This window comes from Equus przewalskii, chromosome 13 (genome assembly GCF_037783145.1).
Source record: "Equus przewalskii isolate Varuska chromosome 13, EquPr2, whole genome shotgun sequence".
NCBI classification, from domain to species: domain Eukaryota; kingdom Metazoa; phylum Chordata; class Mammalia; order Perissodactyla; family Equidae; genus Equus; species Equus przewalskii.
In genome coordinates, this window is record NC_091843.1 from 39703334 (window position 1) to 39718905 (window position 15572).

The 15572-nt window shown below is 52.2% G+C and overlaps 1 protein-coding gene and 1 long non-coding RNA gene across 8 annotated transcripts in view; one reads left to right on the top strand and one right to left on the bottom strand.

The window, feature by feature from the left end:
* Positions 1-12498, top strand: part of MACROH2A1 (macroH2A.1 histone) — a 73430-nt gene extending 60932 nt beyond the window's left edge. For all 7 annotated transcript variants that reach the window (XM_070570946.1, XM_070570949.1, XM_070570948.1 and 4 more), the window contains exons 8-9: positions 2175-2349; positions 11731-12498. In XM_070570946.1, coding sequence (XP_070427047.1) covers positions 2175-2349; positions 11731-11896 — 341 coding nt within the window. In that variant the 3' untranslated portion in view covers positions 11897-12498. The remainder of the gene's footprint in view (positions 1-2174; positions 2350-11730) is intronic.
* LOC139075312 (uncharacterized) lies at positions 2349-11941 on the bottom strand. Its single transcript, XR_011525572.1, has 4 exons — positions 11614-11941; positions 10095-10720; positions 8405-8503; positions 2349-6265 (listed from the first exon to the last, which is right to left on the bottom strand). It is a non-coding gene; the product is annotated as an uncharacterized lncRNA (long non-coding RNA).
* Positions 12499-15572: the final 3074 nt, after the last annotated feature.

Genomic DNA, 15572 nt, shown 5'->3' on the forward strand with positions numbered 1-15572 from the left:
AATACATATTTCTCCTTTGCCAATTACACCTTTCCTAATTCTAGGGGTAAGAAAATGACTTGGAATCTGCCATGGGGAGAATTATTGCTAAGAACCAGAGGCAGGGTACTTCTTACTGCTGCCAGCCTGGATTTTAGCATTTTAGGTGGTCAGTAGATGTTCAGGACACAGGGCTACCTGAGGGCCAGGGAGTCCCAGCAGTGGGTAAGGCTCAGCTCACCCCACCAGCTGTGTGAGGACCGGCCATTCCCATCCTCTCTTTGGGCTCTGATTTTCTGTTCATAGATGGTTCCCAAAGCCCATTCTGTCTTTCAAATCCTGTTTCTGTTTTCAGAATGAATCTTATTTAATGTGGGCACCAACAATTACCCTGTGACAGCCACACAAGCACTCCCTGAGGGTACACCAGTGACCCTCTCTCCCCAGGGACTACACATGACCTCCCTTCCTGGGCTAGTCATGGGGCCTGGTGGGGATCAGAGGGTGGTATTCCCTTTGTTGATCTGTGCCTTTGACCTCTGCTCTGCCAGTTCTCTTTTGCCTGTAGAGGGCATGGCATGGGTGGGGGGTGCTGGAGCAGTACAATTATCAAGCTCTTCCAGGTAGTTCCACCAAAGTCCCGCATTGAACAAAGAAGGGCACACACAGCATTAACTACCCAGCTAGGGGCTCCTGGCCTTTCTTCAGCCCTTTCCCAGCACCAATCTGTGCTAGCCCAGAGATCCTTCCCATTGGTGCTATAGTTCAAGCCCATTGGTGACCCTCAGCATGAGGTGTGATGAGAGGCTGCCCTGGTGTTGCCATACACCAGACTCAGCTGGTAGAGCCTCAGCCACAGCTGGTGCGAACCCGTTAGATTTAGCGTGGCTAAAGATGTTTGCTTGTTTTAATAACAAAAGCACATTTTGTTCTTGATTTTAAGATCTATTTTAGAAAATGTTTTAAAAAGTCTAAAGAAGATAATAAAACATACCCTTGCTCCACTGTCCAAAGATGATCACTGTTAACATGTTTCTTTCCAGTCTTTTCCCAGGCATAGTTTAGCAGTGACTTCTTAATGCAGCCAGACCAGTGAATTAAACCCTCCAATCTCAGGTTTCTATAGGTCAATGCTTCAGCCTAGAGTTCTTGAGCCAGTCAGTGAGCAGAGCCAAGACTCAGACCCGTGACTCTTCATGCAGAGTTGTTTCTACTGCACCCTGAGATGTGGTCCACCAGACACTCCTTTCCATCATGTACTAGTGATGCGACCTTAACCACCCATACCCCTCGGATAGTGAAGACGGGGGTCCCTCACAAAATGGGCTTAGGAAATGCTTGAGCAAACAAACAGGTTTGGGTGTCTTTCTGTCTTAGGTGAATGTGTGGAGGTTTTAGTGTGCTCCTGAGTGGAACTATAGCCAGCACACTCCTCAAAACCACTGCACCCAGAACCCCCTGCTTTGTGTTGCCTCTTTGGGGACAGGAATCCTGGAACATGCTCTGGCCTGTTACATTTCCTGGTGGGTGGCAGACCCAAGGCCAGTGTCTTTATATCTGACAAGGGATAAAGGTTGAGAGTGACCTGGAGAAGTGGGTCTGTTGTAGAGATGTGCAGCTAAGTTCCATCCTTAAAAACAGTCGAATTCTTTCAGAACGAAACAGGATCAGTCAGTCAGGGATAAGAGGAGGGCAACAGAGATGCTAGTCCAGTTGTTTTCCTAATAGGTTTATTGTGGACTGTGTCTGGGAGATTTACAGCTACGTCATAATTATCTGCACGTGAATCCACTTGAGGACAGGGCGTTGGAGACCCCAAAAGGCAATTAATTTGAGACTACAAACATTCTAACACATTCGATCAAGTTCGATGGTTAAGGCTCTGCTTTCTGGGCAGGTAGAGAGAGGGCTCACTACAATCGGGACTAAAATTCCTGGTGGTGATGCATCCTAAGGCCAACTTTCCAAGGGTGGGTCTTGGCTTGGCGTCTCCTGGAGAATACTGATGAGCAGTTTCCAGCTCAAGCTTACTCTGGAATCACAACGCGGTGGGCAGCTGTGGCCCTCCCTGGACACAGGCCATTGGTGGGCCCAGGAAGATGCGCTCTGGCTGGAGAGTGGGTCTGTGGTTGGCATCTTGTGCCGTGTGCTTTGCAGAGGGACAGAACTCACTGTTCCTGTTTCATCCCCTCCAGCCGCTCTCAGCGCAGGCCATGGCCTGCCCGCCAAGTTTGTGATCCACTGTAACAGTCCGGTCTGGGGTGTTGACAAGTGTGAGGAACTTCTGGAAAAGACAGTGAAGAACTGCTTGGCCCTGGCGGATGATAAGAAGCTGAAGTCCATTGCTTTTCCATCCATTGGCAGCGGCAGGTAAGGGCTCCCGGCTCATTACTGCGTCAGCTGGGGATGTATTTCTCCACATGTTTGGCCCATGATTGTGGAGCTCTGCCTGAGTGCAAGGTCGACTGAGGCTGCTTTCAGGCACTTGCCTTCGTCAGGAGACCAGATGCACAAAATAGGGAAGGATGCAAACATTAGCCATGGTGGGGGACAGTTGAAGAGATGCAGTGAGACAAGAAGCCCAAGGACAATATAAAACTTCAGTTATGACAGCAGACGTCATCGCACAAGGAGACCTCAGGTGTCCAGGGACCATCAGAGACAGTGGCTCAGAGCGTGAGTCTTGAAGGACGCTAAGACTGAGAGGGTGGGGAGGACTGGGAGGTGTGACTGCAGGGATCCTAATGAAGGGGGTGCCCCTCCCAGAACCAGCCTGGAGCTGTTACAGTTCTGTCCCCCAAACCGCAGCATTCTTGGGGTAAAGCCCTCTGCCTCTTACCTTTGTATTCCCTGAGCATCCTCACCTCTCCAAAACCTGCTCACTCTCCCTTTGTGTCACTGCCCTGCTAATGAGGTGACGGGACCTGGTGGGCTGATTGGAGAATTATGTGACAGTGAAACAGGGCTGGGCCTCCCCCACCAGGCAGCCCTGAAATATCCCCAGGTAGACTCGCCGAGGCCCTGAGGAGCTGCATGACTGCTCCTGAGAGGGACACCATGGGAGAGTGAGGTCCTTGGACAGCTGCTGGGGCAGGCAGGACTCAGCAGCAACCCCCACCACCCCACCTCCCTGGCTGTGCACCCCCAGATGCCAGCACGTAGTCCACTGGGTCCTTGCCTGTCAGAGCAACACTGCACTCTGGCACTGGCTCGGGCCTGGTTGAATCCTGACTTGGCCACTACCCAGCTGAGTGATGGCACATCAGTTAACCCCACTCTGAGCCCAAACCCCTGCTCCATAAAATGGGCCTAATAGCGTCCCCAAGCGACATCTCAGGTTTCTCTGGAAATTAAAGGAGCTCTTAGAAGGGAGAGGGCTTTCCGAACTCTACACCGTGCTGAAGATGTGAGGGCCTGGCAGGGCAGCATTGCCTCTAAGGTCATGTCCCATCACCCATCATGTCACCAGGGTCCTCTCTGCCAAGAGTCTGAGTTGGAGGCCTCTGGAAGGCTTGCAGTCTGGTTTGGGCACTGAGGCAAAGGAAAACGGCCTTCAGAGGCTGCAGCTGTTGGCATCTTGGGCCTGAGAGGGGCCACACCCCAGGGCTCTGGATTGGCAGGTGGCTGCACCTGGGGCTTCCTCTCCAGACCATGAGCTGCCTTGGGTCTCTGCCATCGGTCCCTCCCAGACACAAGGCAGGCAGGGCTGTGCAGTGGCAGCGCAGGTTCCCAGCACACTGACTTGGTGTGATACCACAGGCTGCGCCCTCCTCGGGGAGGAGTAACCTCCGCAGACCACTCCTTGTATGTACAGAAAGCTGCTTTTTAAAGCACTTCCCTTCTTAACTGATGAGGATAGAATGTGGATTTTGCTATTTTCATCTTGGGTAGACCTCATAATTCTGTCTCCCTGAACACTGCCATCACTGAGGTCCCACGTCTCAAGTGACAGTGACAGAGCTAGCCCTGGGTGGGCTTCTTGTCACATCGCCCTGGGATGTCTCCTCAAGCAGAGCTTAGACCTTGTACCTAGGAGGCCTTGCCCACAGCCGCCCACTGCCACCATGCCCCAGGGCTTTCTGTGGGCCACGGAGGTCACGCACGACTGGCAGGACCCACCAGAGGATCTAATGTGGGGAAAGATCCTCCTCTGGAGCCTCTGTCACTGCCCACTTCCATCAACAGCAGAACGAGCATTCCCCAGCGGCCCCTCAGGGCTGTGGGCACCTCCCCTCCCCTCCCCAGCCTGGCCCTGCAGTTCTGGGCAGCCGTGGCTCCCATACCAGGTGCTCCTGTGAGCGAGGCCCCTCGGTCCTCGGTGCTGTTAGGGCAGGCTTTCTCCTTAGCCTTACTAGCAAAAGGAAGCCGGAATACCAAAACGGCCACATCCACATCCCGGTGTGTGCGGGGAGGGACTCTGAGCAGAAGACGAGCAGTCATGCGGGTGCACCGCCCTCGCGCATGCGCACACGCATGCTGCCCTGTACCCTCAGTCCACTTCGCCGCCGAAGTGCGGAGCCATCCAGAGCTGGCGTGGTCCCACCCACGTTGTTATGGAGTGCCGTCTACACTTCCAGTCACTATTGTGCTTCATTCTGGTCTCTTGCCAAGAGCATACGTTGAACGTCATTTTAAAACACTGTTTAAATGGATATTAAAAGAAAAGCTAACAGAGATAGAGCATCTAAAAGCCCTTTCAGTTGGCTCTCAGAGCCCCTGGCAAAGATGAGCATCCTTTGTGAGGTGGTTGGCAAGCACCCAGTGGACTGAACTTTCCGCAGAACTGTGGAGATGTGTAGCAGGTGCCAGGGCTGGTCCCAGAGTCTACTCAAGACCTTTTTTTCCCAAGTGCTTTTGGATCAGAGCCCAAGCGGCCAGCTTCCCACTTCCACTACCTTCACATCCCCCCACCTCCCACACAGTGGAAGGTCTGTTCTGTGGCACTGCACTGCTATGTGACCTTTAGTAAATGACTCAACGTCTCTGTCCCTGGCCTGCCTTATCAGCGAGTGGGGCTGTGGGGACTGCCCTTCCTCACACACGGTTCTGAGACTCAGTTAATTAGTGCTTCAGATGCACTTTGATCTACTCTGATGAAAGGTGCTTCCGAAGAGAGCAGCAACAGGAGCCTTTATTGGAGGTAATAATTTCACGCTCTTTCATATGGCTATTGGGGTATTTTTAAATGGAGCATAAAAGTAATTCTCTTAAAAGAGCATCTGTTATTACAAACTTATTTACATTTTTCATGGAGTAAAAAGTTTTAAAAAATAATCAATTGAAAGCTTTTAAGAGGGCAGAATGCCAAAGGCAAGCACATGTGCACAGCCACCCGGTCCCACATCTGTCAGGCAGACCTTGCCCCACAGAGCCGTGTAAACAGCTGCCCTCTCTTTCATGAGTAAGGAATGGGATTATCCCAGAGCCGGCCAGTAAATCACAGTGGGTTTTAGGAGGGGAAATAAAACAGCTTGTTTGTGGCATCCAGTGTCTCCGGCATAAAAGTCACATTGGAATTAAAACAATATAAATGCAAACATATCAGTAAAGAGCTGTGGGATCACTTTCTCTCAGCCAAGGCCCAGCGTCTCAGGCATGTGGAGGATGACCACAGCCCTCCACTCCCTCCCTCCCGCCCATCAGCCCCTCGGCCAGTCTCAGAGTGCACTGGAGGCAAGTGAGACCCCGGGAACCCACCTCTGGCATCTGGATATTGTGTCCTTGGGCGTTCTGGTCACAATATTTATGGACACCCCCACTCCCTCAGCTCTGTTTGACATTAGGGGCGACCCCTCTCTGGAGGGGCAGTACATAGGGAATAGCTAGTTTGGGGCTTTGATTAAACTCTCCTTAGATTTATGAGCTTAAAAGAAAAGCCAGTTTGTTTTTTTCAAGCTACGATTTGTGGGTATTTATTGAGTCCCAGGCACTGTACTAAATCCTTTATCTGCATCATCTCACAACAACCCCATGAGGTGAGCACTGTTGTCAAGTCCCCTCAAAGGTGAAGAAACAGAAGCTTAGTGGGGTGAATCCACTCACCTGAGGGCACCCAGCTTGTACTTGGCAGAGCCAGACTTTGATCAGAGGATCCTGGCTTCGGTGCTCATGACATTAGGCACATGGGACCCCTGCCTCCTCTCCCCGCTGGTCAATGCAGCCACCTCCTCGCATCCTGCTGGAGGACTGCCCACTGTCCGAGCGCTCTCTACGTGGGGGCATTTTAGGCAGCCTTGGAATTCCTGCCCTGCCCCAGCCGTCAGCCTTTCTGCCCCTCGGCATGGGCCTTAGAAGAGGAATAGAAAGGAGAGAGACACGCTGAATTGGGGAGAATTATTGTTAGCCCAAAACACGTGAGCCCTGGAGCGAGCGAAGGTGAGAGGCCACTTCGGGGTTGTCTGCCTGGCCCCTCTCCAGCTTTGCAGGGGGCACTGGGCCCATCGTTGCCCCTTCTGAATTTTAGCTGCTCTCTCTTGTAGCACACGGCTCTCAGCCCAGGACCCCGAGGGCCTGATCTTTACCTTTGGATGGAGTGGCCTCTGGCTGGGGCAGTTTCAGACAGGCGGTTACTCAAAGCCAGAGAGAACATGGGGAAATGGAAGGGCCGAGGAGCACAGTGTAAGGGAGACCTAATCTTAGCCGAAGGGTGTCCACATGGGGTGACAGACATTTTCCCTGTGTCACCCAAGCTTCCACGATATCCAGCCCTATCCATCTCCCAAACAGCTGAGACAATTAGGTGGACTGGCCCAGCAAGAAAACCAGAGTCTGTCCAGAATCTCCCTTTACTCCTACCCAGCCTTCAGAGGCGAGCTCCTAGTCTGTCTCCTCCAGAAAATTGCCCTGGACTCCCCAACCCTCAGGACACAGCCTCTCCTGTAGGAATCTCCAGGCTCCCTGAGCGGCCTGCTCAACACAGCTTTTGGCTGGATTCCTGGGTGCCTGCCTTGCCTGGCCCTGGAGGATGAGCTCACTGGGAGCAGGGACGCTTGGTGATGCCCCATACGAGGAGGAGACTCAGCAGGGCTGGGGGAACTAAAACCTCTTCTGTGATATGGCCCTTTGGACCCAGAATCCTTGCCATCCACGTGGGATGGTGGGCCAAGCAACCAATGTGGGCGGCCCCTAGCCACCACTGAGCAGGCTGACCCAAGAGGGCACCAAACAGATAGCCCATGGAGGTCCCCTTGCACCAGGCTAGGGAAACTGACGCTGTTCCAGACACAACTCGAGTGACTTCAGGGGAAGCTCAGACATCTCCTTAGTCTGCTTAAGGCAAGGTTAAAAAAAAAAGATACTTGGCTGCAGAGGAACTTAAGGCACACTCTGTGACCACAGCTCACAGCAGACTAGATCAGGGGCTGAGAGGGAATATGAGGGACACCCATCTTCTGGGGAAAGCAACATCCCTGCCGTCACCACCATTGTCCTCATCACCATGTGTACTGTTGAGGCACCTATTTTCCAGTCGAGGAAACTAATGCTTAGAGAGGTTAATAACCCTGCCCAAGGGCAGCGGGGATTCAAACCCAGATTTTGACTCTAGAGCAAAGGCCCTTGTCCTTTCTGGCTCTGTTGCCCCTTGGAGGAGGGGCTGTCTGGTCTTGTCTAGAAGGCAGGCACAGTGCAGCTGTGGGACAGAGTTACTGTCACAGAGGCAGCAGGCCTGAGATGGAGGAGGAAGGCACAAAGACTTGGCCAAGCAGGGATGGCTGTTCAGAGGGGCTGTGGTTACACACCCAACAAGGGAACCCAGCCAGCCGAGAAGCCGGACGATGAGTGAGGCGCCTTGGGCCATGGCTCTCCTGCAGCTGGTCGGCGCTGCACCAGGGAAGCCCTCCGTCGCCCTGCCACACCGCAGCGTGCCTACACTTAAGGCTGTCGGCCCTCCAAGGAGACTGGGTTACAGGCCCAGACGGCAGCTTTCTGGGGGCCTGATGCTGCGACATTGTCAGCACAGGGTAACTGCAATGACGATGGCAGTCACCCAGCCATAGCTGTCACGGGGCCTTGAGGGAGGGCAGTTTCCACTGTGGGAGCCTTTAGACACTTGGAGACCACCCACTTTATAGAGAACACTTCTGATTGAGGACTCTGGACATTATCTTGTTCAGCACTCACAGCTTCCCCAGGTAACAGGCACTTTGATTACCTACCCCTCTTCCCTGGTTGGGGAAACAAGGCCCAGAGACAGGGCCCAGACTCCAGTCCTGTGCCGCTTTGGGGCCTGCACTCCTGCCCATGCTGCTGCTCTGCCCTGGGGAGAGCAGGGGCTACCTGGCCACTGCGTGCACCACAGCTGCCCCTCTCCTGAGGGTGCAGGGCTCTGCATGTAAAGCACTCTTGTGAGAGCATCTACCTATACGTTTCCTTTTGCTACAAACATTTCCAGCGGTGGCTACTAGAAAATATTTTGGAGCCCCACCTGAAAACATGAGGAAAGCTGTTACCGTTGCCATTCCTTCCTGGCAGCCTGCAGAGTGGCCAGTCCCATGGCTAGATTTCTTCTTTAGGCTGTGGCTGCCTAGGACAGAGGGATGGGTTTGTCAACAAGAGGATTTCCTGGAGACAATCAGATTCATATTCACCCAATAGCAACCCTGAAGGATGAGGCCAGCCCAGCCCGTGTTCCACCAACAGTAGTCTATGCAGGTGTGGGCCCTGCAGGTCTAAAACCCTTACCCCACCTGTCTCCCCCACTTGCAAGTTCTTAACCCTTGGGCCCCCTCTGTGAGCTCACATTATGAAGTCCACGCTGGCTGCATATAGAACAGTGCTTCTCAAAAGAGTGGTCCCCAGACCTACTGAATCAGACTCCCTGGGTGGAGCCCAGCAGCCTGCTTTTTGACAGGCCCTCCCTGGTCCTGATACAGGTTAAAACTGGGAACTATTGATGTAGAGGAACAGGAACGAACATCCCCTCGCTGGAAGTTCACACACTCCTTTCAAGGGTCTAAGACAGAGGACTGGAAAGCTGTGGGAGAAGGTCTGGGTCAGAAAGTGCTGGGCCCAGGAAGGAGGAACTGGCATGGTTTTGGTACTCCAGGGAGGCCCTTGGGGTCAGCAAGGGCAGAGGGGCCAGGGTGTCTGCATCATACCACATCTCACCGGGGCCCAGGCAGACCAGCCGCAGGGAGGCCGAGGGCTGCTAACGAAGCCCTGCCAGGGGCTCCGGCTGGGCAAACACAGGAGGAGGTGAGCTGTGACCATCAGGCCACACCACAGACTTCAGGGAGGTTCCATGGCCCTCACCTCAGCCCAGCTCACCTGTGCAGGTGCGAGGCAGAGACAGGTGGGCAGGAGAGCACCCTGCCTGGAGGATACAGGGGGAGCATGGTCTGGGGCTTCCAATGCAGAAAGCAGCTCTGAACAGCTCTGCTCAGTCCCTGCCCCGCCAGGTCCTGTCCACAGACCGAGCTCTGCCTGGTCCAGAAGCCCTCAGAGTTCCCTTGGCCCCAGTGCAGGCTTCTTCCAGCTGGCTGAGCTGCCTGTCCTGCTGCTGCTTCTGGAAGGTCCCCACTCCTGATGTCTGGCTACTCACTGCCTCCTCCTCAGGCTTTCCTCACTAAGGATGAAGTGAATGGTTGTAATCTGACGAGTCTGTTGGGTGGCCACTGTATATACAGCAGGAAAAGAAACATTTGCTGTTTCTGAGACACTTAAAATCGGCCAATAGCCCAATGGCCCCGTGACCCCGTGCCTGCACAGCCCTCCCCAAAAACTGGCCCCGGTCCCTCTCTCAGGAGTGGGGCCAGGTAAAGACAGCCCCTACACCCCCACACACCGCATAGAGGGTGTGAGCTGGGATCCCAACGACACTCATTCCCCCAGGAACATGCTCATCGGACAGATGCTCCCCAAAATGGAAGGTCGAGTTTACTTCCTGAAGCACTTTCCAACATGTGTCTTGTTCTGGACAACCTATCTTCTGTGCTCCTCGACTCTTGTGAAGGTAGTCTAGGCAGCCGTGCCATGTGTGGTGAGAACAGTTTCTTTCCAGACTGAGCTTGCAGAGCTGAGAGAGAAGGGGTGTGAGGGGAATGACCCCATCTTTCCTCAGTCCCAGCAAAGCCCTTCTTCCTGCATTGTCCCCACCACCCTCCATGCCAGCCCACCTGTTGGTTGCCCTCTGGTTGCCCAGGGTCTCCTCAGGAGGAAGCTGTGCCTGTCTGATAGCACTGTCCTGACTGGAATACTTCTGAGGCTCTTCATTCAGCCTCTGAATCATGGTCCTCCTTGGCAGTCTTGTGTGTGCCTGGCAGGTGTGCCATACGGCCAAGGAGGAGCCGTCTGTGTGTGAGCAAGTGGTCACACCCCACTATTGCCCACAGGCTCCTCTGCACAGGCTGGGAACATGCCCTGGGGTGACACCCCTTGTCCTTCAAGAATGAACTTCACTTCTGAAGCATCCAGAAGTTACGAGGGGTCCATCATCAGCCGAGTGAAACCCTGTTTGACCAAAAGCAAGTCACAAGAATGGTTTGCTCCTGTGGCGCTGAGATGCTCTGGGCGCTGATGACACTAGAACCAGTGTTGCTCTTGAAGGGAACCAGCTTGGTCATTCAACTCACAGGCACTTAGGAAGCGCGGCTAGGAGTGTTCTAAGAAATCCCACGCCTTACACATTTGAAAGCCGGCAGGTACCACATCTGAAAGAGAAGCCCAGCTGACACTGGGAGGTTGGCCCAGCACTTCAGATACCGATGGGTCCACAGGCTCGGGGCAGATTGAAGACTGTAATCTGCCAATGAACAAGAAATGCCCTTGAAAACTGGCCCCAAACTCTCACCCTCAGTGCCCTTCACTGGAAACGGGTCAGTAAGGGATTTGACTCCAGGGCCACTGGCTCCAAAGGCCACACTATTTCCAGCAGACTAGGCAAGCTGCCCCATTACTGCCACTGTCCTCATGGGCCATCTGGGTCCTGCACCTGCAGAGCTGACCAGGAACAGCCTCGGGCACACATGGAGTAAGGCCCACCAGTCTTTCTAGTCCTGATTTCAGATTCTTGTGTAAGCTCTGAGCCCCTACCTCCAAAATTGCCACATGACATTTACTATAGATGTTGTGTGTGAATTCACATCATTCGGGCTTGGGGACTTGGATGCTATCCCTTGAGATGAAAAGCCTGCTTGTTCTGGAGTTGTTCCCCTGCACCACGGCTCCCTGACATCCTGGCCTTTGGTGTGGTACACGTTGGTGTGTGCTGGGGGGTGGATTCCTGGCCAGCGGCCCCAAACCCACAAAATTTAAAGGCCTTGTGAAGGGCATAACCTTCCTGCTTTTGTGCACGGAAGCCAGTGCCTTCCTGGAGAAGCTCCAGCCGACCCCTGGGGCTGAGACCCAAGGCCCATGCTAGTCATAGTGATGTTGGGAAAAGAAACAGAGGAGGTCACACTGCCCTTGGGAGACTAATGCACACCACGCGCCTTGAAACTCAGATCTTGTCTGCTTGCTGGTTATGCCTTTCAGAAAACTTCCTGGCCTGCCTCCTTCCTCTGAGAGCACATGGAACATTCTCCTTCGGGTCACAGTTCTCCACCCACTTGTCCTTCCTCTGTGTGGTGGGCACTGGGTTTTCTCACGCCTGTGTATGAGCAGCTACAGGGCCTAATACCGCTAGGGGACACTGACCTGTCAGGCAGCAAGCTGCAGCACAGATGGCCTGGAGGGCGGGGGCGGGTGGGAGGTATGGGTGCCACGGCTGCTGTGGCCTCTCTAGTCGCTGAACACTTGTTCTCTCTCCCGCAGGAACGGTTTTCCGAAGCAGACGGCAGCTCAGCTGATCCTGAAGGCCATCTCCAGTTACTTTGTGTCAACTATGTCTTCTTCCATCAAAACGGTATATTTCGTGCTTTTTGACAGCGAGAGTATAGGCATCTACGTGCAGGAAATGGCCAAGCTGGACGCCAACTAGGCGGAGGATCTACAGAACGAGCCCACGCCATGTCCCCGCCTCCCGCTGAAAGAAAGAAAAGAAAAAAAAAATCCCCTTCACTCCTGTCGGGAGGCGGGAACCCTTTCTTTTTCAATTTTGCTCATCTAGGGAAAATAAGGTTTTGGTTTCCAGTTTAATTGTTTTTGACCTTCTAAAATGTTTTTACGTTAGCACTGATAGTTGGCATTACTGTTGTTAAGCACTGTGTTCCAGACCATGTCTGACTTTAGTGTAACCTAGGAGATTTTATAGTTTTATTTTAATGAACTCCTGCTTGACGCAGAGCAGTGGGGAGAGCAGTGTCCTCTGCGTGTGGCAGGATCCGGGAAGCCCATTTTGTAAGCGTGTGTCGTGGTGCTTTATTGTACACCCAGTGTCGTTCTTTTTACTATAATGTTCCTTTTTTTTTTTCTCAAGAAGAAAAATCATGAATTTGCAGCAGACTTAATTTTTGTTTACTTTTTGTGTTAATGTTGGATTTGGAAATGAAAGATTTAAAAGGCAGAACAGAATCTGTTGTCCTTAATTATATTTGCAATTTGGAATTTGTGTGAATTGATTTAGTAAAATGTTAAACTGTTGCTGTGACTGGTGTGTTTCAAGTTACTGTGCCCTGAGCCCTAAGTTGGCTGCTCTTGTCACAAGATGAGGGGCCTTGGGTGGAGGAGCCCCGCCCCGGGAAGCACCACAGTGGCCACTGCAGCCTTGGGGGAGGGGTATCCTCAGCCCCCAGTGGCTGGTAGAGGGAGGTCATGTGATGTCTCGCCTTTCCTCCTTGTGGCAAGGATGTTATACCAGCTCGTGGAAGAGGAAGCAGATACCCTGGACGCCATGTGGGTGGTGAGTGGCAGGCTGGTACTCAAGCCCAGGTCTTCAGCCTCTGAGTCCAGCTCTCTCTTGCCATCTGCCCCCTCCTGATGGTCTCTCTGGCTCATGGCTCTGGGCCACTCGCCAGAGGGAGCTGCAGAAACCTCGAGCCCTCTGCCAGGGCTGTGTTGGGCCTGTCATTCCTACAGGATGGGGTCACTGGTGCCAGGAGCTTTCTAAGGGCAAGGTGCCACCACCAAGGTTCCCAAGATGTGCTTCCAGCTTGTACACGCCTTCTCACAGCTGTGGGTGTGTAGGGACGTAGGTTATTTAGAAAGATCCCAGCTGAACCAGAGTACCTAAACTTTGTTCCCTAAACTCTGCTAGCAAAACACAGACGCCATTTGCTTCAAAATGTACTTTCACCTTTAATGTAAATTTGCCTAAAATGTAGAAAAGATTACTCTAGCTCTTTAAAAAGAAACGTGCCTGCTTCTAAAGCTGACTTTAACCAGGAAGAAATATGCAGCGCACTGCATATCGTGAATGAATGTCAAGGATCATTTTTCCTTTCCACACTGTGCCTGAGGAAATCAAGTCCTACGCCTTCACACAACCAGTCTTTTCAGTGAAAGGCCGACTACTTCTAACTTAAACTTGAAAGATGATTTTTCCAAGTTTCTCCTAACTGTAAGGTGTTAAGACTTTTACATTTTTTCTAAGATCTTTACTGGGTCTAGATTACATAGTCCTACTTTTTGATTAGGGTTTGGCAAAAAGAGCGAAAGTTTATCATTGTCTTTTTAAAAAGATGCATCTCAAAATGATATCACTTTATAAATAATATCTGCAAACCGCTTGCTTGGACAAACCATGCTGTGCAGCCGTTCCCCCGAGAGCATGGCTTCTACAGGTGGAATCTGTAGCACGTAGGGTGCGAGGAGTCAACGGTGCCCTTGTTAGCTGGTGATGCTGGTTATTTGCTGTGTGCCAGCCACTGTATTGAGTCCCTTCTGGGCATCATTTCATTTCATCCTTGCGATAACCCCATAGAGGGTCCTAGTATTAGAGCCGTTTAACAGCTGAGAACACTGAGGCTGGGAGAAGTTAAGTAACTTGCTTGTGATCACACTGCTAATAAGTGACAGCCAGATTCAAACACAGAGATGCTGACCACTGGGATCCAGGGCCCCTGATGGCACACTCTCATCAGCAACAAAAGAGTCCATGTGGGCTTGGTGGTTCTAAGTTGGAGACTGAAACACAGGGAAAGGAGGGTTAAATGGCTTCTGCGTGAATTGCATTTCCTTAACTTTGGAGAAGGAACACCGTAGAACAAATCCTGTATTTAGCAGAGATCATCCACTAGATGTCGCTAAAAGGATTGGGAAGTAAAGAGAGGCAAGCCAGCCAGTTTCTGCTCTTCCTTGTGCTTGCGTGAAAGAATAAATCGCGTTTGTCAGGATTTGCGTGAATTATTTACCATAATCACCTAAATGTTCCTAAACTTTTAATAATCCAAAGTGCATGATGCCCCTGAGATGTGAGCTCATTGAAGAAATTCTTTTCAATGAAACCGAGGGAAAGAGAGCCAAGCAGCCGCCTAGGATTCCCATCGGGTCTAAACCACCCAGTTAGTTCTTAAAACTGGGATCAGAAATTGGCCTCTGATGTCAGCCTCGTGTTTACAGGGAAAAAAGAAAACAGCTCATTACTTAAAAAAAAATGGTGTAACTCCAAGGAACCGCTTGACCTGCACACGTCTCTATTCAAAAGACAAGTTTGCAGTTAGTAAATTGACCAAAAAATGAAATTATTCTGTGAGGGGAGAAACCTGAAGGTTCTGGAGAGTCGCGGTTGTCCCCAGCCCTCCCCTATTGCTATAAGCTGTGTCAGAGGCAGAGGTACAGTGAATGCCATGGAGCAGAGCCGCTCACGCCACTGTCACACTGCCGCGTGCCCGAGCCCCTTACACCCGACCTCGGGGCCATGCCACACTGTGATCTGACAGCAGCACTAGGCAGACAATGACACCCCACCCCTCACTTGTTTCTGCGGAGCAATCCTCGCCCTCAACAGCTGGGCTCTGCCCTGAATAATCCAGACGATTCCTGAGTGCTCCTCTGTGAGCCCCTTTAAATGACCTCTACGATCTAACACAGCACCGTGGCTCCTCCTGGGACTAAACTGGTGATAATAACTCCTGTGTGTGTACGCACGCACACACACTCGTCCTCTACATCCATCGTTTCACCTACTGCTCATGGCGACCCTAGGAGGTCGGGAACACTATTCCGAATTTACACATGAGAAAACTGCAACACAGAGAGTTGAAGCATATCCCCTAAGGTCACACAGCTAGCAATGGTGGAGCTGGGATTTGAACCTAGTTGTCAGAGCTCTCCCCGCTTGCTCACCCTCAGAGCTGGCCTCTCCTTTGGGATGCACCCCCAAACTCTGCTCCAGTTAGGCAGGGCTTCTTGCCTATTCACTGACAGGTCCTGTGTGGCTGGCACTGGTGGCATAAACAGAACCTGTTGGATGTAGGCAAATAAAAACATGTATCTAAAGCAATCCAGTGGCCAGTGAGGATTTCCTGGGTACTTACTATGGATGGGGCCTCAGATCCGTGCCTCTTGCAAAGATAAGTGAGACATTGCCTCTGTCCAGCAGAGTAGGGGACCAGAGAAGTGCCTGTTCAATGGGCCGGAGCTCAGAGGGGAGCTTTGAACTCACTGGCTCACAGGGTTCGGGGGGGGTTCTTAGAACAGATAACCTGAAGCTGGACTCGGTAGGAAAGGTTGGAATCTTCAAGGCCAAAAAAGCAAGGTAATAGATGATAGATGAC